Below are 25,388 nucleotides of genomic sequence, written 5' to 3'. Positions count from 1 at the left end.
GCATTTGCTTCCATATAAAACATTTTCATTAAGCCGTTTAAAAAAATATATTTATATCCATGTTTGCTAGCTGGCAGTCTTCTTTCCTGTATTTTGGCACATAATTACTGCCACCTGTCAATCAGTGAAAAAGTGTGAAGACATTTGCAGCAATGAGTCACCTACATGCTCCTGGCATTACTAGTGGTCAGATACTCAGAATGCCTTTATGAACATGCACATAATGGTCAAATTAACAAAGGAAACACCAACAGACAGACAGACACATATAGAAAACTCTAACTTACAGTGACAGTTCCTCCAGCCTTCAGGGTGAACTTGTGGGGAAACTTGTAGATGATGGGGGTGGCACTACCTACTTGTCTCTTCACCTGCCAGTTGCCCAGAGATTGGTCCTGCATGAGAGAAATGGAAAATGAGATGAAGGACAGAAAAATGTCTTTCAGACCGAAAACATCTTTCTTAGAATACATTCTCTGCCATCTATGATCATCCATTGTTTATTTAAATTATTAAAAAAATGTTAGTTGCTTATTATTATGTAACAAGTCATTTTTGTAGCTTTCAAAGAAGTCACAGGTTAGCAGCATGTCATTATCACCTTTTTGAGTGCAGTCTCAGTACCGTGAAACTTAAACTTAAACCAGTTTAAAATGGTCTGAAAAGCCAGCTGACAGACAGAGTCACTTACCTCGTCGGCCTTGTTGCTGAGACGGATGAACTTGCCCTCCAGGTCAACTTCGTCCACTGTGATGCGGCCGCTGGCGGAGGCGTGCTGACTAATGCGAGTCTTGGTCACAGTGCCTCCCACCATGCTGGAGGTCTCACTGTCATTGTCGTTCAGGCGGCGCTTCTTGGTGCTGCCGTGCCGGAGGAGTTGCGGCTGCTGGAGGCAGTGGCAGCGGAATGGACCAGGCGGCTGGTGTGGCTGTGGCCTGAGCCAGAGGTCCGCGCCACTGTGACCTTGGTGGGTTGAGGACTGGGTGACAGACGCAGCCTGAGGAAAGAGGGAGATGATTTAGATGATAGATATAGACCAAGGCAGTCAGTGTAGCATACAGATATAGTCTCACATTCTTGGTAAAGTGCCTTTTTATATCACATCCTTATGGCTCTGGGACTCTTACCCATAGCTACTATAACCACCTGCTCCTTTGAGTGGTTGATGCTCCAAAACCCCCAAACCAGAACTGGTCTAGAAAGAACTGACTTTACAGTTACTGCAATAGTCTCTGCATTAAAAAAAACTTGTACTTTCACACTATTTATAATAACCACTCTCGGCCTCACTGTGAGTGCTTTCATTGAGCCTATACCTTGTTTTCTGTGATATTAAAAACAACTCTGTCTGTTCCTGTTAATTTGTTTATATTTTTGTTCCTCACTGTTAACAGGCTGTTTTATAAAAGGTTAAATAAATGAAAATGAATTGCTAATAGCTTGACAAATGCTGCGCAGGTAGAGAGAAAGCTAATTATTTATATATTTATGAATGTGGTGAAGACAAATATATCTTTAGGTTTTAAAAATATGAGAAAAAGCGTCTAAAGCCCCTGTTATAGTTCATAACAGAGTTGCATATAACAGCAGCACAGACAGCAAATAAGCACATATAACTTGAGCCTCACCATTTAAGCAGACATTTGTGGCATAAAACAAGATTTTCTCAGAGAAAATACAGTCAGAGTGAATAATAACTGTTTGTATTCTGACTTGTGAGGGATTCGTCCCTTCTAGTAACAACATGTAAACCATCAATTTGCCTCAAGGTGGCTATGTTTTTCATTGGTCTAGCTCTGTTTTACAATCGACAATCTCACCTCTCCTCCTCTCCCTCCAGCAGCTTCCTGTAAGCATTAATCTCCATGTCCAGGGCCAGTTTGATGTCCAGCAGCTCCTGGTACTCCTCGAGCTGCTGCAACATCCGAGCTCGGATGTCAGCCATCTCCCGCTCTTTATCCTCCAGACGCCGGCGCATCATGTCCCGCTCTCTTGACAGAGACTCCTCCAGTTCACGCACCTTGGCCTCGCTTGCCGACAGCTGATTTAGGGAGAACACGCATACAAAGATCAGTCAATTAGTGGCCAATTAAGCAGTCTGTACACTACTGCTTGACACATCAGGTAAAGCTTAATGTAAAATGTATCACTGGTGCTTGGTGGTGAACAGTTATAGTCTGTGTTTTGGAGCATTCATGACAATATCAGTCCTCCGCACAGTTTGGCCAGTAAAAACCCGCACAGATCAACAAACCAGTGTATGAGTGTGAGTACCTGTTTCTGCAGCAGGCCGAGCTGGCTTGACATGCTCTCTATTCGAACACGGCTCTGCTGCAGCTCTTCATGGGCAGCTCCCGCCATATGGCTGTTCCTTTCAGCTGAATGACGGGCGTTCTCCAACTGACAGACAGAGAGATGGTACAGTCAGCTATCAGCAGTGGTTAAGTGCTGTTAAAAATACATGCTGTTTACTATATTTCAGGTGACATCATCATTATCATGAATTACATCTTTAACTTATTTGAAGATCAAACACCACAATAGAAATAACTCTTAGCTTGTTATTAATAAATTAATAAATAATAAATTAACTAATTTAGAAACAGTAATTCTCACAATTGACTATACAAAGGGGTCTGGTAAAACAAAGAACACTTTAGCTAAGGTTTCATTTACAAGAAAATTCCACTGGAAGAAACTGCTGTTTATCCACATTCCTCTTTAACATTCCCACAAGACAGTGGTTATTTATGTTCAATAAATTGTGTGGATGTGAGACTATTTGTAGCTTATTAAAGATATTTGCAAATGAAAAACAACTAGACACTAAGCTGAACTATAATTAAGTTCGTGTTCACATCTAAAAGGTATGGCTCCTGAATCGAACCAATGCGAGGATGATACATTGTTTAAATTTGTCGGGTTTGCATTCACAAAGGCAAAACTCAAACAATCCAGAAATTGTAAACATAAGCCATGTGGTGGAAATGTCATTCAGTGCCTTTCTGTTTATATACCCTTAATATGTTTATTGTATGTACCAAACACAAAGGCAAAGTATTAACTACTTGATAATAAAATGTTTTCTGATAAATACGAAATAATATAAATAGCTATAAGACATTTAATAGTGCAGCAATAATAAATATGTACTATTTTAAATGACATATACAATGGTAGCTTCACGTGATTGGTTCGAATGGTGTTCACACCAGAAATGAACCGCTCCAGAGTTCACTTGATGGCGGTCAGAGACCACCTCTTCGAGGTAGACCAGAGAGCAGAGAGAACAACCCAAACGAAACCGCACCAAATTAAAGAAAGAGTCTCTTCTTGACTCTAGGTGTCAGCAGTGTGCCTCCTGCAGCATCCAGACATACCTTAGAGTTGTAGGTCTTCTCAATCTCCTCCTTGTAGAGGCGGACCTGTTCCTCGTGTTGGGCTCTCATTTCAGCCAGGGCCTCCGACAGCTTGCTCTCAAATTCCCGCTGACGCCCGCTGTCGATCTCCACGACGTTAGACTCGTACCGACGCTTAGACTCACGCAGCTCCTACAGACAGACAAGTTGGTGATTGTTATCAGTCTCAATAGCGCTTACTTTTAGTTTCCTGTATTTTCCTTTGCCTCATGACTAGTCTAATTTGGACTTGTGCTCATTAGAAGCTGAATTGACTTTGTCAATTCTTTTATTACTTTATTAAACTAGAAAAAGAGTAATTTGTCTTGATGTTTGGTTTATTTTCTTTTAGGCACTACAAACTATTAAAAAAAGACTCCACCTGTAGAAATATGCTATGCTCAATGAACTTAAATGCATTGATTAGTCAGTCACTGTGCAGTAATTGTTTGTTCAGAAGTGGTCCCTGGTGACCTTTTAGCAACTCCTAATCATTATGTTTACATTTGGAAAACACACATCTGTTGGCAGAATTTGGTCAGGAAATAACTATGACTAGAACAATGTGAAACATGTGACTTAATTATGGCTATAACTATTAAATTTACTTGTAGCCTAGTCTTATCATTTCTGTGAAAATAAACTTAAAATAAAATAAAGAAAAATGTGCGTCTGTGACACAGATCTGCATCAGGAATGCAAAACATACAAGCTGATGGTTGGAAGCAAATCAATATCCTGTGGAAAAGATGAAAAGTAGGACAGATGAATAAATATAGAAGGGTTAAGGTGAAGAGTGGGAACCTCGTTGTAGATGTTCTTCTGGAACTCCAGTTCCTCCTTCACGGTCTGCAGGCGGTTCTCTGCATCCACTCTCCTCAGCATCTCATCCTGCAACTGCCTCTTGGCATCAGCTAAGTTACTCTCCAACTGCGAGGGTGGAGGAGGAGGAAAGAGAAGATGAGGAGAGAAATGAGAAATGTTCTTTAAGGTTTCAAATGCAGCTCAAGGTGTGATCTGTGCAGCATGGTTTGAGTTTTGAACTATTCTTTTAAGAGAAAAGCTATAGTTTCTCAGGGTGGCCAGTAGGTGGAGCAAGGCCACAACCGTATCTACGTCAATCCTATGGCAAAATTCATTGATAAAACAAACAGCAGAGAAGGCAACCTTGTCTGCCCCACCACCTTGTCCTCATTCATAATTAACTGCCTTAAGGGTTTACATAAAATTACTACTTCCACTGAGGCATTTCTGCACTTACAAGGTAGAGAGCACACTGAGACAATCATTTCAAATGTCACTCAGCAGCTTTGCACTCCAACTGCTAACTGCTTTTCTAACAGGTGGCAACCAGTGCTTTTAAAGGTTTTCTCCTATTACAATCAATGCAAGGTTAATCAGATGTAAACAGCAATAGCACCACACCATTTTCCATATGCAATTTAGAGTGATGTGTCATGGGCAGGACTAAGCTAAAATTATTCTGATACTAATGCAGGCGCCACAATGGTATATTAAAAAAAAAAAGCTTTCCATGGTTTCTGAATGGGTTTGTTTTTGCTCTGAGCCATGCCCTTCCGGTCAACAACAAACAAGTAAGAGTTCAGTTCTAATAAAACTGTTTTTACCTTGGCCAGCTGGGCCTTGAGGTCCTTCACCTCAGCCTCCAGGGTTCGCTTCTCCCCCATGGCAGTGTTGAGAGAAGCATCTTTAGAGTTGAGCAGGGCCTCAAGGTCCCTCAGCCTGAGCAGAGCCGCCTCCAGGTCAGACTCCTTTTTACTATTCCTGTCAAGATACGAGACAGGGAAGATGTAGATGTTAGTTTCCTGTCCCTTTGATACTGTATGTGTTATTATGATCCCCGCTGTATCTGTCTATCATTTCCCGGTTAGTGGGTTCAATTGTGGCCTCTCTTCCTCTTTGGCAATGCAGCTTGTCTGTGTTTTTCAAGGACTATTCTCTAACATATTACATTATTTCGCTCCATTTGACTACCGATGATTTTGCCTCTTCAGAGTTGTATAGTTCATCTCATGTTGCTTTAAAAACTCACACCAAAGTGCTGATTGCTAGACTTCTGTTGAGGCTGATAAATTAGTGGCATTAAATCTAAGATGAACAACCTCTTAATGCATTTTATTTCATTCTCACCATTTTGTGTTTTAAATGTCATTCTAATGCATTTCTTTGTCTCATGTAAAGAACTTTGAATTTAACTCTGTATTAGAAAGTTGTTCAAATTACGTTGCCTTGCAGCACGCATGTTTTACATGTAATTAATGCACTAATAGTAGTTTGCTGTGACAGGTTTACATGACAGTTTGTTCAACCTCACTCAGTTAATATGTCTCCCTAGGTCTACAGTTGTGCTAATAATAATAATAAATAATAATAATAATGAGAACCCGTTCCTTTATTTCTGCTTAAAGTGAAACTTGATAAGCGGTGGATAACTGTGCTGCAGTTGACAAACTACCATTGCATAGTGCAGTGATTGCAGCAGTTGTCCACAGTTGATGTGAAATGAACTTAGGCCAACACATCAGTACCAGTATCAGTACTGTTACTAGCCTTCAGTACTGAATAAGAGCCCATTCAACTCTGTCTCAAGGGGATCTGTGTTGAATTAGGAGAATTCACGTTTGTTGTACATGTGCTTTTGCATGTGTGCACCGCCTATCCTGTAACATCTCTACAGGAAACAATTTAGAGTTTGAGCTGGAAAAAAAAAAAGACTTGGATACAGTGATGGAAAAACAATACATTCCCAGCAGAAGATGTGAACAGTGTGTGTGTGTCGGGGGGGGGGGGGGGATAGGTGGTTCATACACAGTCAATAAGGATATGGGCTCCCTGTTATTCTATTTGGCCCTGTGGGCTAGTCTTCATTGTCACTAATAATGGCCATCTGCTGGGGGAGATGGCTTCCAGGCTGCTTACGCAAACCTCAGAGTCCTCCGGTCACTGCCAGCTGGGTGTTAGGACAAGCAGGCAGAGTGATACACTTTTAACTCTGGCACAAACACGCTTAAGTTTCTCCACAGAAAAGATTGAGTCCATTCACAAGCTATTACCTCAGATGTGAAACTGTAATTTATTGGTTTATGATACAGCAATCACTATCGATTACTGTATTCAATAAACACCAATAAGGCTTTAGAAGAGCTGGAAAATGCAATTCTCATTCCTGAAAAGAGCTGGGACAAAGAGACAAGTGGCAGAAAAGCACAACTTCACTATATCCCTGAAGCAGGCAACCGAACAGAAAAAGCATAAAGAGGAAAAGTCTGCAAAATGAGTGAGTCTATTATGTCCTGAAAATGTCTGAAATTAAATCCAGAGAAAACGTATCCATGATGCTTTACAGATGTACAATCACGCTTAGAGAACATGAATGGGTAATTATATAAACGCCTCCCAGACTTCTCATTGTTCCGATAAAAAAAAAAAAAAAAGGGAGGCACAGCCCAGTGTTTCAGTGGGTCCAAACAAATAAGCCTCATGGCCTCCCATGTGCGTACACACAGCTCTGGGAAGGAGGCACAGACATCCTACATCGGCCATCCACAGTCTAGCTAAAACAATAAATCCTACCTTTCTGAAGGTTATAATTAAGTTTTTGCGGAGCAGCTATGTGGTCATTTTGGAAGCTGTAGTTTGTGATGCTGTTGAATTGTATAGTGTTATAGTGAGCAGTGTTTCTAATATTTAAGTTACCCTCTTTGTACTACACTGCATTGGTTTTTGCTAACTAATAAAATGGCAGCTAAATATGTGTGTGTATATATTCTATGGTAACTAACCTTTTCCAGAGCACTTAACCAAATATGAACGACCAGATGTTGGGACCAGATGTTCATACATTCCTTTTTTGCAGCAATGCACCAATTCATGTTTATAAACTTCACAAGTAATTTAAACACAGTCTTCTACAATTTAACAGCTGGTTGTACAAGCTTTGCTCGAGGGCAGATTGTTTGACAGCATTTCAGTGAATAATGTATGGACGTTACATTTGACACATACACTCCTTGGCCACCCCACGACCCTGTACGCAGGATAAGTGGTTGATGATGAATGGATGGATGGATGGACTCCCTGGCCAGTTTATTAGGTCCACCTAGCTACAACTAATGCAGTCTAATACAACAGTCCTGCAATACATCCTACCGTCATGAAGGTTATAATGTAAAATTTTTGTTGAAACAGTTTTGGAGCGGTGTTGATTTAATTGTATGATCATTTTACAAGCTGCAGTTTGTGGTGCTGTTAAATTGTAATGCGTTACGCTGACAGGTGTTTCTATTATTTTGTCCACCCCATTTATATATCAATGACTAAAGACTCAATAACGGAAACATCTCTCTCTACATACAGACTGAACAGACCGGAGCAATTCTGAATAGATCACATAGCTAGTGGGAAAATTTTTCCAGTCAACCTTTGTCGTAAAGAGTCACATTCTTGTGTCTGTGAGTCAAAGTGTTCAGAGAAAAACATGAATGCTATAAAAACACATACAGTATAAACAACTACAAACATTCCCTGAATTGCTGAAGCTACAAAAACTGGAGCCTACAGTAACAGTCACCCCATGCAAACATGTTGGCCAACAATTGTCAAAATGCCTGTAAAATGTTTTAATGACTATTATCTTGTTGTAACCATAACGAGATAATACAGTTTAACTACCTCTGTTTGGGCCATGTTCCCTAAGGCTTGAATAACTCTAGGTGTGATGACAACTCTTTTTCCAAGACTGCTGCCGTTACTGTAGTTATAGTGCTTAAATTCATCACAACCCAAATTAACCCAAACAAGTCTGTGTAATGGGAGAGAGACAAAGAAAGAAGTGTTTTGTTTTTATTTAACCTGGTTGTAAAGTGTAAATGCATTACACACATTTTCAACATTAATTTACAACTTCATATAAGCATTACTTGAAACTATACAGCTCTTTGTCTAGACATGAATACTGTTTTCAAGGAAACATTTCAATAGTCTGATTCTGCGGGCAGATGAAAGCTTGTGAATGTGTGTGTAGGTGGCTGCTGTGATGTTCATTAGTGCTAATGGACCCAGTGGATCAGCACCAGCAGTGAATTAATGGACAGAAGTGGGTTTGGCATATCGACATGCTGCTTGACTATTTGTGTTCTCTTCATACACAAATATAACGGAAAGACAGAGAGGCTCCCTGACAGCAGAATGGCAAGCAGTGTAACGATTTGATGACTGCTTTAAATAGATAACCCTTATACTACTGCGGCTTCAGCACAAGCGGCAACTGTGAAATGTACCACTTACACTACACTTCAATGGAAAAAATACTCCAAAGGAAAAAAATAAAACATACACTAAGAGTGTACTGCCATGATGGCGGCTCTGTGAGGTTGAACTTAGACACAGTGGTGCTTTCAGCTAAAGGCTAACACCAGCATGCCAATATTATTCTCACAATGACACTGCTAATATGCGGATTTTTAGCAAGTATAATGTTTACAATGTTCACCATCTTAGTTTAGTATGCTAGCATGCTAACATTTGCTAATAAGCACTAAATACAAACATCTTAGTTTGGGTGTGGGTATTAGATCACAAACAAAAGTATGGACAAATTAACATGTTGACTTGATGATGGCAGCAATTTTTCTAGCGTGCTTCTGGTCTGATTCCCTAATCACATTCAATGTGAGGTGTTCTCAGGCTTTTGTCAAGAAGACTGTTATCAAGGGCTTTAACAAGGTTGTGCAAAAATTTAGAAAAGATCAGCTGGCTAGTCTGCAAACACTGCAGCTACTGAGCCCAAATACACCAAATTCAATACAATGTACAGTGTAGTTGCAGCATATGTTAGCTGCTCTTCAGGCTCTGAAGTGGTGAATGCTGACGTGCACTGCTGTGAATTTACATATCAGGAAGGTATAATTCTGAGCAGCAACAGCAGTTTGGAATCAGTTGACCACCAAAGCACGGCATAGCTTTTCTGACCAAACAAGAGCTGCCAAATGCATACTTTTTTCGTAAAATTGTAATTTGTAGTTAATAGTTTAGGACCATTTAGCCATTACAGCTACTGAGATGCAAGATCCTGGCTTAGTCTGATGGCAATTGATTAAAATGATTAAACCGTTAACACATAAGATATTTAAAATGTCATGGTGTTACTGTACTGACAAAATCATCTGTAAAGAGAAATCAGAAATAAATAAAATGTCACAACAGTGACCATTGGCCACAATAACAATAATTTAGTTCCAACATGTATAACAAAGAGGTATGACGGTCTATACTGTTCTTTAACATGTTGTCTTTGCCTCTGGCTTCTCCAGGATGCTGTTCATGGATATGGGCTAAAACTGTGTGTGGGGTCTGGTTTTCTAATGTCCCTCCGTTGTGTTCAAAGTGTGTGTGTATGTCTGTTCTGCACTGTACGTGTCTGGGAGTGGTGGCTGCAAAAACTGTGCATCCGTACACAATGTGTGTGTGAGTATGTATGTTTATTTTTTTATACGACATCAACTCTTAATGTGTTGTGAAATGTGCATTCTAGCACATACAGTACATATGCATGTATGTTTCTGCAGACATTTGTTCTTATATACCATTTACATAATTTAGTGGAGGGTGTGTAAGGGTTCTTCATGCAGCCGTTTGCTTGGGACTACCTGTTTATATAATCCAGTAGGAATTGTGTAATTAGAGAGTCTCAGCATAAATATCCTCATACTTGGGTAACATTTTGTTCCATCAAAGCTCTGAAGCCTCGCAGCCAGTACTCAGAGCACGTGTGGAGTCATTCTGCAGTTACTTTTTAAGAATTACACTATTAATATTTACAATAAAATCAGCATGAAACTAACAAATGTGGTACAGAGAATGGCTGAGAGCCAATAGATGAGCAAACAAATGCAGATTACATTTGGGAAATTAGGTAAATAAAGCACAAATATACCAGCTTGTTTCATCAGGATAAGGGAAATCTGTTGCAAGTAAAAGAAGGCGGCCGAGTTGTTTCTAAGCTTGCAAAGGATCTTCGTGCCAGTGCTGCACGTTTGCAATTATTACACTTTCTAGTGTAACTTCGGCAAAATATATTATTTTTTGAGTCTAGACCACTTGCCTTCTTTCCTCTCTCCCATGAATGTCTGCACTCTTCAAAAAAAAAAAAATCTTACTGAAAAATAATAAAAGGTTTAACGTTACACATTCCACCCACGTCAGCTGCAATATCAAAGCTTTTTAAGGCATTTTGTTACAGAGCATATAGAGTAAATGACACATTTTGAGGCGCAGAGACAAAATGGGAGCTATTGGACAGAGACAGTGTGAGATGGGGGAGAGAAGAGGCTGGTGGGGGGGTGAAATGGAAATGCAAAGAGAAAGAGACAAAAAGAAAAAGAGAGGGAATAATAGAGACAAGAAATCTGAGGAGTAGGAGGAGGAATGTGTTGGCTCGGCTCCCAGCCTCAAGGATGACTCACAGCTATCTTTGTCCACCCCAGTAACGAGAAACGAACCCCGCCTCGTAGAGTGAAAGAGAGAGAAAAATGCGCACCTCCCCCCTTACCTCCCCCGCTTTGCTATGCCATTGCCGTGGCAACCAAGACTTCATCGTCAGACCTGCTAGTATGCCATTTCCACCACACTGTGCACGCAATTGAATAATAATAATAATAAAAAAGGTTTGGACTTTTTTTGTGCAGATTTTCCGAATATTTTAGAATATCTAAAGACTGAGAGGATGTACTTTATGTACGCTCCTGAAGGAAATTCTAATCTAGAACTTCTACGGGATATGGCAGCCAAATTACTGCAGCCACATAGCCACCCAAAACAGCTTTATATTACCTTGGCAACACTGATGCCAAGTTGTTACAGTCCGCATTAAATATAAGTTATATAAGTCATTGTAGAGGAAATGCACTATTAAATCAAAGAAAAAAGCAAACTACAAAGCAATGAAGAAGTTAAATCTGTGTGCAGGATATTTTTCAAGGCAACTTTACCAGGCTTCCAAATTTAAAACACAAGCTTACACAGCACAAGTGTTTTAGTCTGACCTTTGCACTAATAGAACAGCCTCCCCGTTCTTCCTAAAAAAAAGAAGGAAAAATCCATGCTCTGACTACGGAGGGTCAACATGGTGTCCTGCACTGATCACATTGTTTCATACATAGGCATAATATTGGCTACACTTGATCCCGTATAAAAAAGGGGTAGTTCACCAAAGTTACAAAAAAATTATATTGCCTTCCTTACCTCTGGTGCTCTCTACCCATACAGATTGATTTAAAATGTTTGCCTCGTCTGAGATTTCTGCTGCCATTATAAATGATGTTGTTTTAATGTTTAATTAAATTACAATTTCTCCATTACTCTGGATAATTCACAGAACTCACTGTCCACAGTTTTCATAGCAACCAGCAGAAACTATTGATAGAATGCTCACTAGTTTATTATTTTATTATTTCGTATAATTCTCCTTCATTTACCGGGATGGCAGCAGAAATCTCAGAAAGTGATATTTAAAACCCTGGGCAAATAAATGATGAATGAAGTACTAAGATTTTAAATTTGTATTTTTTAAGGAAAGTTGACTAAAATTCCCATTTATGGCAGGTGCATGGAAAGTAGCTAGAAGGGTTTGAGATACCTACATACACACACTGACACCTGGGAGCTGCCCACTAGAGCTGCAGCCTTGTGCTGTTTACCACAGAGCAGCTCCCCTGCAGCAATAGGGGTTCAGCGCTTTGCACATGGGCACATCTGCTGGAGCTGTGAAGAAACAGGGGGGTGCATCTTATTCATTTCACCCATGAGGTTTTCCCTTCCAGGTTGTTTAAACCAGTGACTCTCTGCAAAATGCTGCTATAGTTACAAACAATTCATCTCATTCACCTCATTCATTTCCTTTAGTACCATTCAAATAACTCATCTGACATGCATTACAAGTGTCCATTGATCCATATGTTATGTTACTATACAAACACACACCCACAAACCCCTTCTGGCAAGCATGTGTGGTCACGTGTGGGCAGGGTTTCCTGATGACTCACTGCTCAACCTGTTGAGAAGAAAACAGGGGTTCTCCCAAATTCCCCATAGATTGTCTAAAATGTTCCCTTCTCCAATTATAGCTGACCTTTCCTCTTTCCATCCTCACTACATTTAGTTTAGCCATTCACAAAAGCTGCTTTCTGTGGACAACACTGGTGGGAAAAGGTGACTAAGAGGAAGGCTGTTGAATAATGGGGTTTAAGTAAACAAACACAGGGATCCAGAAATAGAACTGGCACCAAGAAAACATGCTGGAGTACAATATAATACAGTGGGCCATTACAATAAAACACCTGATTTGATGCAGGCTGCAACAAATTATCATTTTCATTACTGTATTATTTTATATTTTTTTTCTGTCAATTAATACTTTGGACAATACAAATCAAACCTTACTTGGGATGGCATCCGATTCGTCCGCACTCAACTTTGACCATATATAATACATAATTTGAAAGCAAACTGCAAATTCATTCCAGTATCTCTGACTAATTCAGACTTTTTGAAATTAAACTCCAAAAACCAGACCAGGATGAGGACTCTAAAGAGTTCAAATTCTTTAAATTTACAGGAATGCCATTTTTAGACTTGTGCACAACAATTAATAGTGAAAGAATTTAAAATCAATAACGCAAAATCCTCTTAGAGCCTTGTAGCTCAAGTCAACTGTGCCTTTTCAAGGGTGTTGTGCAGTAAAACACAGGGTGGCACATGACTGTTTCCTGGGTCTCTTCAGGGATGAGGGACACAAATACAGGGATTGTGTCTTTATATGCGTGTTTGATAGATCACCAGAAACCGCCAACAATGCAGCTTTTGCCAGGGGCCACCCGTACACATCCACATGTGGCAGATGGAAACAGAGTTCCTAGTGTTTCAGTCTGAAAGCAGAGCAAAAGCCGACCGTGTCTGATAGGTTTCAGGGAGCCGACTCCTGACAAGACAACCACAGAGGGAGGGGGAAAAACCGAGGAAAGGCAATGTTCTTTCATGTCAAACTCATGGTTTTGTTTAAGCTGTCCCCAAAACAAACTCTTTAAACTGAAAAGAATTATATGTATTCTCTTTGTTCCGTTCATGCCTGCAGAAAATTTGTTAATACAGTTCTTCAAACACAGTATCAGTCAACAAGTGAAAAAAAAGAGACTGCCGGTTCACAATGGCTGTTTGAAAAAGTGTACGCACATGTCCACAGACACTAAAAGGCACATGAAACAACCCTTGTTCCTCCCTACATGATTGGTTGATGATTCATCAGACAGTGAGTCAGACGCCGGTTGCCTGATTGTCTTTGTGTTAGTTTATGCGCTATATTTCACTGGTACTGAATTGGTTTATCTGCGATGATAAAGAGCAGTGCAAGAACTCAGAGCTTGCTTCTTCACCCTTTTAGTTTTCATTTTGCAGTGTTGTAAAGCAGGCAATAGAACACATGAATGCAGGAACAGAGATAACAAATTTAATTACCTTAATTTAATTTGTAAGAATTGTTACTGTTACTATACCAATGAGCTTCCTGTTCATCTTCTTTTTTTAAAATCATCTTGACAAACATACATGTGTACAAATCTGACAATTAAACAGAAACCATCTCTTATTTTGTTCCAAATGCAACCTTGCAGGGCCTGTAGACACTAAAAAACTCTTGATAACAGGTTCAACTACATTATCTTAACACTTTTGCTTTATTAAAACAGGAATATCTTGCTGCCAGAAGAGACTTCTGCCAATAAGCAATTACTCTTTGCATGTATGTGCTACTGCACATCAATTGTCCTTCTTAAAAAGGTGGGCTGTGAGACTAATTCAATACACTTCTTTTTGTCAAATTTAGCAAATATCTCCTCAAGGTCTGCTAGCTGTGTGTTCTGTGTGCGCGCTGAAAATAAATCTGGTGTTTGTACACAGCCCTGGCTCTCTAAATGGGAAACAAACAAATTGGCTTGGGTCAAGCCACACAACACTATTCCAGCCACGATGTGTGTGTCAGGTAGCATTGAATGACTTGTCTATGAACATTCAGCTTACTTTTTAGCTTGCCAAGACATGCTGTTGTTTAGATGTTAGCTATAGTAGCAGAAGAGTTGTGAGTTTCGCTGTCTGGAGCTGCTGTGCTGGCTCTGGAAAACTGTCTCTGTATGTTAGCTTCGCAGTTCTCAATTTGCATCCTAGCATCTCATTAGTAGTACAGAACAGATTGTGTTATCCTCCTCTCAAGTGAGGTACAGCATTCTTTCCAGCTGCTCTGAGTTACAATGAAAACTCCATGGGTAGAAAACAGAGAGTGCAGCTAATGTTAGCTTTAAAGTTAAACAAAACCCATGAGGAGTTTAACAGACTGTGATAAGTTTTGGTCAGCATTCTTTAGCTTGTGCTAGCGTATGAGGGGGAAAAAAGGGATTTGAAGCTTGGAGTATAACCAAGTTGTGGTTGTGGAACGAGCCTGATGATTGGGTGCTCTCACTCATTGCCAAAATGGACTGGCATCAAATTCAGACATACAGGAAATACACTGGTGTGTATAGGATAGACCAAACAGAAAGAGAAAAGCACACATCCAGAGCAAAAGGTGAGTTTTGCATCAGGACAATTCACCTAGTGTCAGATGAGCTGTAAAACACTGGAAAAACACATTGCATTGACTTTCCTATGCTTTCCTGTGATTGTCTGAATTCTGGCACTCTGTGTACTGTTCTTTGTGGCAAACCCCACCCATCTGGCAAAAGTATAAAAAAAAGAAAAAGACCTGTTAAGTATTTTCCAAAAACATACTGAGCCAGAAGAGTGTGTGGGGAAACAAATTGTTTTCAAATGGAAACTATCATTTTAGTTGTAGTAAACCCATTTTTTTTATTTTAGTTTTATTTGTTTGTTTTTTAACCCAATTTTATGTGAGTCTATTATGTGATAGATTTGAATCTCAAATCTTGATGCAACAGTAAAATAGCCTAGCAGTGCAATACTCATTGATACTGATTTTAAATTAAACTAATCAGCATCTCCAATTATTTTACCAAAGTACAACAAAAGACGACTGCTGTAACTGATGAGAAACTGCATCAAGACGTAAAAACTAGGCTCCAAACCACGTTTCCTCAGTCCTAATAAACAAGAGCAACAGTAATGCAGAACATCTGAGATCTCATCTCAGACTGAAAGGGTTTCCTTATAAACTCACTGCCCTGTTTAGATTATATAATACTGCTCCAAACATCCAGTTAAACTTAAACTTATTTCAGAGAAAATGAGCATTTACAGATCTGGAAACGGAATACTTGTTATATAACTTAGCAGATAGGAGGGGATGGTGGAGGTTACAGCACCCATCTTGCCCCTTTCCCAATGGGAAGGTCCTTGGGCAGAAAGAAAGAGTGAGCGTGAGAGAGCACAAGCGACAGAGAAAGAAAGGGTGACTCTGTGGAGTCCCACCATCTTAAAGTGATTTACCCTGTCCACGTGCGAGTGAGTCATCGAGGGCTTGGCTGGCTTTGAAGGCTTTATGGAAACTGCTATTCTATAAAGTCCACACACACACACACTCTCTCAATACAGCAGCCTGCCAAATCCTTTGCTCTGTACCAAGTTCTGGTCCGCTGAAGTCCAAGACCAACTCTCTCATTACTCGCATACCAATAAACCCAACAGAGACGGCTCCATACAGCAGCCATCCAGCACATTTACAGGCCTGCCACATCTGTTTTCCATTGCAAAGTATTCTGTTAGGGGCTAAAAGAACAAACAGTCACCAGCCATACTTTAGCCAGGCCTTATAGCACCTACTGACATTATCTAAAGGACATCTGCTCAAAGAAACATTTACCCAAAAAACTGTGAGAAAATAGGCAGATTAATTGATGATCACTTTCACTATTTCTGGTTGAATAGCGAAGTTACAGCTACTGTTGCTACATAATATTACAAAGCACTGTAGACAAACTGCATTTGGTAAGAAAAACAGTCTAAGATAATTCAGGTATAAATAATTTATGTATCACTCTCATATGCAAAGACACCAGAAGAGATTATTTTTTGTACTTCTGAACAAGTTATTCAATAATATTGGGATGCTTAGAAAGAGCTACATGATCAAATTTACATCACTGCTGCATAACACTCTCTTCTCTGAGCCCTTATCTGCCCTGGAATGACTCAATGTGACAGACAATTGTCTGCTGTCACATAATACAAGCTGAGATCATCGTAGGGGAACACAGGGTTTCCCCCGTGAGGCAGCCAGAAGAACAGAGGAGAATGTGATCAAACAGCATGAAAAAAGATGTACAGCAGCACGATGAAATCTGCGGCTGGTGGTTTGCTGCCCGTTTCTGGACTCAGGGAAAAGGGCGCATGATACTGAGCTTAAACTGAATCCACAAAATGCCAGTGTGGTGGGGAAAATGCAGCTTGTTTAATTTTGTTTGACATTCAAACTTGAGACGGCGCCAATGACAAGACACAGATCCATTTGAGAAAGTAAAACATTTTTCACATCAAACATTAGATTGATATTTTTTTCCATGAAAAACACTGGTGTAATTAACAACATTAATGAAGAAAGTTCTAGGCTCTCGGTATTGTGCGTGCTGGCACTTGCATGGAATGAAGCCATTGTTCATTTAATTAGTTCTGTGTGCGCTTTTTTTCCTGATAAGACAAGTCAAAATGTCTGCTGTGAAAAAGATATATTAAGCCAGGATTAATTCAATTTTATTTATATAGCGCCAAATCACAACAACAGTTATCTCAGAGCGCTTTAAATGCAGCCAGAAGATGTTTTCTAATGTCTGCTGGCTTTGTATTATGGTGATGCAGTGAATGAAGTGGTCAGACTTTGAGCCTCCACAAGTGAATTTTAAAACAGTGTCAAGGTGGACATTTAAACAATGATATGCCAGGATTATAGGACCTGGCAAGTTCCATTTTTTATCCCATTAATTACACTGACCTAATAACAGCATGTTACAGTTATTCATGTTTTTACCAGGTCTGCATAATCAGTCATTTAGATGTTGGAAGGAAAACACTAACATTTATATATTCACATTTTTGTTTTATTTGCCAAATTTTGTTTTACTTTTTACTTGTAGAGCTAAAACAACTAATTGATTAATCGCTCGACAGAAAATTAATCAGTAAATATTTTGATGATCAGTTAATCTTTTTTCTCTCCGATTCCAAAATGTTAAGATTTGCAGCCTTTTTTGTATTTTGTGATAGTAAATTCAGTCTCTTTGGGTTCTGGACTCATGGTAAGACAAAATAGGCAATCTGAAGATGTCATCTTGGGGTTTTACAAAATTGCGATGAGCATTACACTATTGCATTACATTTTATAGACCAAGGGTTTTCACTGAAAAATGAATCTGCAGATTAATCAAAAGTGAGAGTCATTTTTAGGTACTGCCCAATAAATAGGGCATTTTTACACCCACCCACCCCCGAGTTTCCTAAATATACATTTTCAGTCTGTCAAATGGAGTCTGTTGTCTTTTTCAGTATAATGACAGTCAGAGTTAGTCTGAGATGCTCTAGTACACTGACAGCTTCCCATGCAGTCAGAGGTACTTCCGTAATCGCTTAAGAAAAAAAAAAGTATACTGATGCACTGTTCTCAATGACAATTTGAATTGAAAGAAAGCTTCACTTTTAAAAATCAGCAGCATTTCAAAGGCCTGACTGCATGATCAGAAGTGGAGCACAGGCTTGCTCTTGTCCATTTTAGGAAGAGACTTTGAAGACAAACATTTCATCTCAACAAACTTGACATAAGCTGTTTAAATGAGTCCTCTTGTTATTCATAACAAGGCCCTATAATAGCACAGATGTATAATGTATTATTCATCTTAAGTTTCCCTCGGGTTAAATATAGAAACCTTACTCACTGAAACTAAAGCTATGACTAATATTAGACCATTTCTTATGACGTCCACCTCTTCGCCCTCTCCATCAGAAGCTCCCCCTTTTACTTCCCCTTTTTCCTCACAGGATCCAGGTTGGTTGATTATTAAAAGCTATGCATCGCTTAGTATGTAATGTCCATTTCCTTTGTACCATTAATGTCAGTGCCTAACGCGTCGTCCTAAAATTACATTAAAAATATGTAACAAGACAAATTAAGTCTCCAGATAGTAAAAAGTAGAGGTGAGAATACAGCTTTACATCTGTATGAGCTATGATGAGGAAATGTAGTTGATGGGGAAACAAACACTTAACCAAAACAAAAGAGAAATGTCAGTGATCATTAGCAACACAAAAGTGACATCACTCCCAAACTGCAAAAATGCATGGACTATATTTATCGGCAATGCAGACGGAATGCAAATATTCCAAAGAAAGGAAATGGGAATGTGCAATATGATAACGGCACTTCCTGCTGTGTTCTCTGATAGTTGCGAATATAACAAGTTGGTGTCAACACTGCATATCAGTCCATGAACACAGTATAAGAACATGCACAATATAGCACTAGATCTTTGTATCATATTCAGTTTCAGTCAGTGCTTCACCTGGACATGTTCTACCATGTTCTCTCTATCACAGCACCTTTTTAATCCATTTTTGAAAATACTGTTCCAACAGACTGACTGCAAGAAAATGTCTGGGAGCTTAATGTACCAGCTGACACACCCTAAACCACACCATGCCAACAGGTGGGGCAAAGTCAGACGAGATAAATCCCTACTTTGTGTTTGTAAAGTAGATCTGATCCTGAAAAGGGTATGGCTGTTTACTTTACAACCTCTACAGTTTAATCACATCCTTATCAGACAAACTTTGATCAAAAGGAGCAGTTCAAAGTATAATATTTTACAACGAAAAGGTGCGTTGATTCTAGAGTGTGTGTGTGTGTGTAGCAGGTATACAGACATATATACAATAGTTTACTAGGGTTTCAACCACTTATTTTTATTATTTTCTCGATTAAACATTTGATTTAGAGAACGAATCCTGCCAGTGACACCAATGAGCCACTTCCCCTACACAGGCTCATGTTTCACAGCCAGCAGCACAGCTAGAGGTTAGACTGGGCAAAAGACACCAGACAGACGCACTGTTTCAGTATTAAGGAAAGATGACAAAACAAGGTCTTAACAAACCTGTGAACTCAGTTCTGTTGCTCCTGCTGCAGCACAGGGGCTCATATCTAGTGTTTTCTGATCTGTATTTTCTCCCCCAATTTGTATACCTGGCTCCAAGCTTTAGTTTTAGAATTCATTTTACAGCACCCCATTTGACCCACACCTGCGTTTCTCTACAGTTTGAATTATTTACAAGTCGAACAGTGCTGTAGGGAACACGAGTGGCATTTTGCCCCAGCAGCTTGAGGTTTTGCCTCAGGGGGGAGAGCATGTGTTGCTTGTAGTAGTTACGCATACAAAAGACGTGTGTGTGAAAAGACGCAGTGTCAAGCCTCTGGGCTAAACAGGTGTGTCCTGTCAACTGAACTGTAGAGATAGCGCCACCTGTTGCTGTGTTTTCTGTCAAACTTGAGAGGAATAACCAAGGACACCAACAAAAAGTCAACATATTGTGAGAAGTAGCTGGACAGTGTTTGTTGCGCCGCCATCTGCTGCTGTCGCCACCTGACGCTCAGCGTCGAGTCAAAGCAGCCCGTCAGTGAGTATTAATAAACCTGACTTCCCGTTACAGTGAGCCCACAGTCAGCCCATTCCAGAGGCTATGAAAAAAAAACTCTGAGTCACCACCCCGTCACACAGCTACAAGACTCCCAGAGTGCCATGGCAACCAAACACCAAACACTGTCTAAAGTATATGAGATAAAGCCGGCCCAGGCTGGAGTGAGTTATTCTTTTTAACCACACATTGCGTCAAAAGATCTGCTTCCTTTGGAAAACAATATATCTGCAGGAGCTGTTGCTGCTTTTCTTGCCAAGTAGCTGGAGAATTAGAAGCAGCACAGTGACATGGGGGATACTGTGGAGGTGAACACAAAATGTTATAATACTGTTCACTTACTGATTCCACATGGCCTTTTATCTGCTGCTCGCAACAAAGTAAACATCCTCATCCACCTACAGTAAGAGCAAATTTACACACCTTAGATTGATGAGCTTGGGACAGTGTCACCACTGACACCACAATGAAGGTCAACACGTCTGCAGAGTATAAATGAGCCACAATAAAAGGCACATTTCCTGCAGAATCTTTAAAAATGTTTTCTACTTTCTACACCCAGCTCTGAGCTACACCCCGTGTTTGTTCCTACTGTGCACACATACTGCTGTTTCAACACTGAAAATATGCCTTGTTGAAATTCAGGCATGTGTTGAACGTTTCTGTCCCTCCTCTACTCTCTAAAAAGAGAATCTAAATAAGCACATGTGGTCTGGAATCTAAGTAAATAAACTGGAGGGAGTACAGATACTTAGTTTAATTTTCTCCCTTGAGGTGCCACAACATTAACACATTCCTCGGCAGCCCTCACTACTGCAGTAGTCTGTTCTGCAGACATTCATCTTAGTATCTGAACACAGCTGAGGATATTTCATCATCAACAAACTGTCAACCTAAAGGTGAGACTGCTATTTATTTTTATATATATAGTTAGTAGAAAAATATAATTACACACCAGTATCTGCCTTTAACTCACAATACAATCACAATTTTTCCCAGCTTGAAGGTCTAGCTGCCTTCTTTGTGACTTTTTCCTAGTAAAATATTACCTTTATTGATGCAATTGAGTCCTACAGGATCTAACAAAGCATTGAGTTTAAGACATCTGTGGTACTATAAAGTGATTTTTTCCTTTGTTTATAATAAATAGAGATGATTTGTAAAATGTTACTACTCTGGGTGTTTCTGGATCCATGATCTGTGTGTGCACATTTATTAATTATCTAACAGCATCAAAAGTGCAACAGACTACATACGTGAATTCTAAGCTTCTGTCCATAGTGTCAATACAAGTTATCGCATGGAGCTTTAAGCAGTTCAGTTGTGTCAAACACTATAATGAAAGACATTCTGTCATTAGGGCAGTACTTATACCTTAAAAGAGCAGGCTGTGTGTTAAAGGTGGAGCCTGTTTCGCTGGAAGTGTGTAATTCCCAACATCCCCAGGGGCTTAAAGTGACATAACTGTATTTGCTAACGGACAGGCCATGCACACTTAACCACTAGGAATGTTATCTACAGTACTAATGTCAGGTATGTCTCCACACTGCATTCCTAGTAGAAAATTAAGGTGTAGCACCACCTCAGCTGTACTGAACAGAAGCAGGTGTGAAAAGGAGGCATAACAACACAAAAGGTACAATTATAGCATTCGGAACACGTTTTCAGTTTTGGTGACTGAATTGCCAACTTGTTTCATACTGTGGCACAAAGTAAACATTATTGGTGAATGTGAAGAGCACATAATCCACATGCATCAAGGCCACAGGACTATTGTGGGATCACTTGCAACAGACAACAACAAATAAATGTTATGTCTTCAACGCTGCCACACAAGATTTATGGGTGGCTCCTGGTGGTTCTGCTGATTTTGAAGTACAACTGCATGAAAGCATGAATTATTCTAATGCATTTATCAGTGCATTAAGATAAATGATATGTTTAGAGACATGCACAGAATGCTAACTACATGTTGTGTACTGTATGGTTAATATATTATCATACTATAAATATAATAACATGTACTGTATGAGTAGTCACATCCACTTTGTGACATCACAGTTATAACAATGCCACTCCCCCCCGAAGCTCCTCCCCCACATGGTCCTCTTACCTGGCTTTGAGCTCCTTGTGCTCCTCCCTTATCTTTCCCAGCTCCAGCTGCAGGCGTGCTCGCTCCTTGGCCACCTGGTCCAGGGTCTTGCGGGCGTCGGCCAGCTCTGCTTCATAGGTAGCCTTCATGCCCGACACATCACGAGTGACCGAGGACTCCGACTCAGTAATACGCAGTCGCAGAACAGCGTTCTCCGACTCCAGTGAGCGCACCTTATCAATGTAGACAGCCAGGCGGTCATTGAGGTTACACAGGTCCTCCTTCTCCTGCAGCCTGGTGATGCGGGCCGGGGAGGTGGCACCACGGCTGGTGCGTTTCTGGCTCGGGGTTTCCATGGTAATAATGGCTCAGCAAGAGGTACAGAGGGGGTGAGTCACTGGCTGTGGGGGAGGAGGGCGAGGGAAGAATAGTTAATGAAAACAGTACAGTATCTCAGTATCTTTATTTGCTAAGCTGTCTTGCTTAGAAACGCAGTGCACCAAATCATGGGCTGACTCACACATTAAACTTTAATAGAGTTAAACTGAAGAAACGTTCTAGTCTTTCATAACCCTGATCCCTGTGAGCAGTCCGCCTTCAGTGCTGGGTCTGTTCACAGTTCTGCATGATAATAAGGATCATTTTTCCACAGTCAGTAAGCACATCTATAAAACTTCATTTAATAACTATCCTCTACTGCATTTTCACTGTGTGGGGTTAAAAGTAATTTGCTGAGGCAGAGCTCGTTGACAGGAATGTGATTTCTGTTTTGCTAGCTTTTTCTTGTTTTTTTAAGAATGGATACAAACCCCTAGTGTTTTATAAAAGAACGTGTTCCTACATTTTTCCTGCTTTTAGTGCTCCTGATAACCCTTATTCACACTGGTATTTTCACTGCAAAGTGTAGCACACTATCATAACATAAGCCTTGCTGTTCTCTCATTTGGCTCGATTAAATTGTTTTAGGGGTAGTTAAGCCTCTTTATGCAGTTCAATCATGAGCAAACATAATTCCCACAAACACCAACCCCAACCTTCAAGTCACACACAAAAGCCAATTAACCATTTTTACAATTACTCTTAAAATATACAGCTACAGCCAGTGCCACCAAAAATAAAGACAAACATTCCCTTTGTTAAAATGGAGGCAAACTACAAACAAGCTTCTAATTACTTCGACTAGTCTGCATTGTTCTGCAGTGATCATCTCACCCACAACCACACACACCATACCAGAGTACTGACTCATAATATAAACAAATACTGCAAGATGCCCCGATAAGGACATGTATCCATGTTTCAATGTGTTAAATGAATAAAAGAGCAGTTTTTTTTCCACAGATGATACAATCCAGAATTTTCTTTTTATCTTTGTATCAGAGAGCTCTATACTGCAATTATGGATGAGACTTAACAATATTAATAAACGTATCAGTACAGTTATTATCAAATGCCACTGTGACCAAACAGGTGTGACTTAAGAACTGTTTTACTTTTCAGCAGCTGCTCCACTCCCAACCTAATAGCCCTTTCCAACTAAATGGCGGGAAAGCCTACTCGAATTTTGTTCAGCAGTGGGTGGACGCACCTTGCCATCCATCCCCTCACCGCCCCATTACCAAAAGTACACGCAAGGACATGCACGCCCATGTGGGCGGGATGGCGCACGCATACATTCACATGATGCGAGCACAAGCCCACAGGAGCAAACCCATACACTCATAAGCACTCTCTGGACTAACTTTGAATAATGAAGCATCCATTTAAGCTCCCAAAATGTGGCAAGCATTAACAGGTGCTGTCTGAAGTTCCACTCTTCAATAACAGCATGCAGTAAAATGAGCTATAACTTCTAAAAGTTACAAAGTTGTTCCACACCACTCCCTGACAAAATGAAAATAACTTTGAGCTGACTAAACAAGTAAAACAAACACCATATTATGAACATATTTTTGCACAACAGTGACACTGTCTGTCAGTGAAACCAACACAAGTCTTACAGGGAGACAAAAAGCTGTGGAAACTCTCAAAACCTTACCTCGGTTAAGTGAGAACCTCTCGACTGCAGCCTGCTGAAAGTGAATGTACAGGACCTTTCCAGAAGTTTATCTACTGGTTTGAGTGTATGTGAGCTGGTATGAGTGTGTGTACCGTACCCCAGAGGAGCGTAGAGAAGAGGATCCTTGAATAATGCAGCCTTGCTCTCTGCTAGTGGGTGTGTGTGCCTTTGGCTCGTGCCCTGAACTGCTCTCCTAGCTGTCGCTCACTGCACATGTACCTACTGCTGAAGAGGGAGAGAGAGGGCGGGAGCACAAGAGAAGGGAGGGTGGGGCAGTGAGGAGGAGCCAGGCTAGACAGAACGTGTGTATATGTGGACACAGAGCAGCTGCTGAGCTTTCTCTCTCCCTGCACTGGTACTATCTTTTCCTTTCTCGTTTCACTCAGAGCCCCCACAGACTGACCTCAGCAACTGGTCTGTCAATAAAATCCGGTGACACCGACAATACAGAACAGATCCCAGGTGGGTGAAAGTGTGTGAATGTGCGGATTTGACCCTGCTCGTCCCTGCTGCTATGAAGAATATATTCTTAACCCACTTTTCTGGTTGACAACAGCTTTGACAGCCGACTCTAAAGCAAATACATGGAATTTTATAAAGCAAACAGAAAATCCTCTCTGCTTCAGAAGGGAAAATAGATGACCTTGGAACACACACACAAACACTAAAACACAGCACTGCAAGGTAATCAAATAAGTCCAAAGTACATAGAAATCATTCATCACCTCATTGCAGGATTCTGGTGTTATCCATGGCAGAAAAATAACCTGTCCACTGAATCCAAGGAGGGAAGAGTCCACAAATCTCTTGCATTACATTCCCAGTGAATGATAGAAGAATTCTCACAAGTCATCTTGAAAGTCGAAAGGTCTGACAGTCAGAACCAAGTTGTTTCTGGTTTTATATTTTTTCTGTCAGGGTGGAGTTAATGGAATGACAGGTCCAATCCACTTCTGATGGAAGGAAAAAAGATGTTTTGTGTGTGAGTGTGTCTCCTCACCATGGAAATTAAAGTTATACTATTCATGTGTGCGTGTGTCTGTGTATGTGCATGTGGTTAAACAAGGGGCAAGACAGAATCTCTGTTTTTGGTCTTGGGGCAGGCTCAGTGGCTAAGGGAGTATCCTAGCTTCAGTGTGGC

The 25,388-nt window shown here is 40.3% G+C and overlaps 1 protein-coding gene across 1 annotated transcript in view; it reads right to left on the bottom strand.

Annotated features, from left to right (window-relative positions):
* Positions 1-25,388, bottom strand: part of LOC119897136 (lamin-A-like) — a 32,482-nt gene that overhangs the window by 3,401 nt on the left and 3,693 nt on the right. Inside the window, 10 exon segments of the mRNA XM_038710714.1 lie at positions 288-395; positions 692-867; positions 870-997; positions 1,821-2,041; positions 2,275-2,400; positions 3,381-3,551; positions 4,203-4,328; positions 5,027-5,183; positions 22,210-22,589; positions 24,345-24,469. Coding sequence (XP_038566642.1) covers positions 288-395; positions 692-867; positions 870-997; positions 1,821-2,041; positions 2,275-2,400; positions 3,381-3,551; positions 4,203-4,328; positions 5,027-5,183; positions 22,210-22,544 — 1,548 coding nt within the window. The 5' untranslated portion in view covers positions 22,545-22,589; positions 24,345-24,469.

This window comes from Micropterus salmoides, unplaced genomic scaffold (genome assembly GCF_014851395.1).
Source record: "Micropterus salmoides isolate LMB-PRFRI ecotype aquatic unplaced genomic scaffold, ASM1485139v1 Ms_hic_scaffold_11, whole genome shotgun sequence".
Classification (NCBI taxonomy): Eukaryota; Metazoa; Chordata; class Actinopteri; order Centrarchiformes; family Centrarchidae; genus Micropterus; species Micropterus salmoides.
The sequence above is the reverse complement of the archived record's forward strand: the minus strand, read 5'-3'. Positions and strand labels throughout refer to the sequence as shown.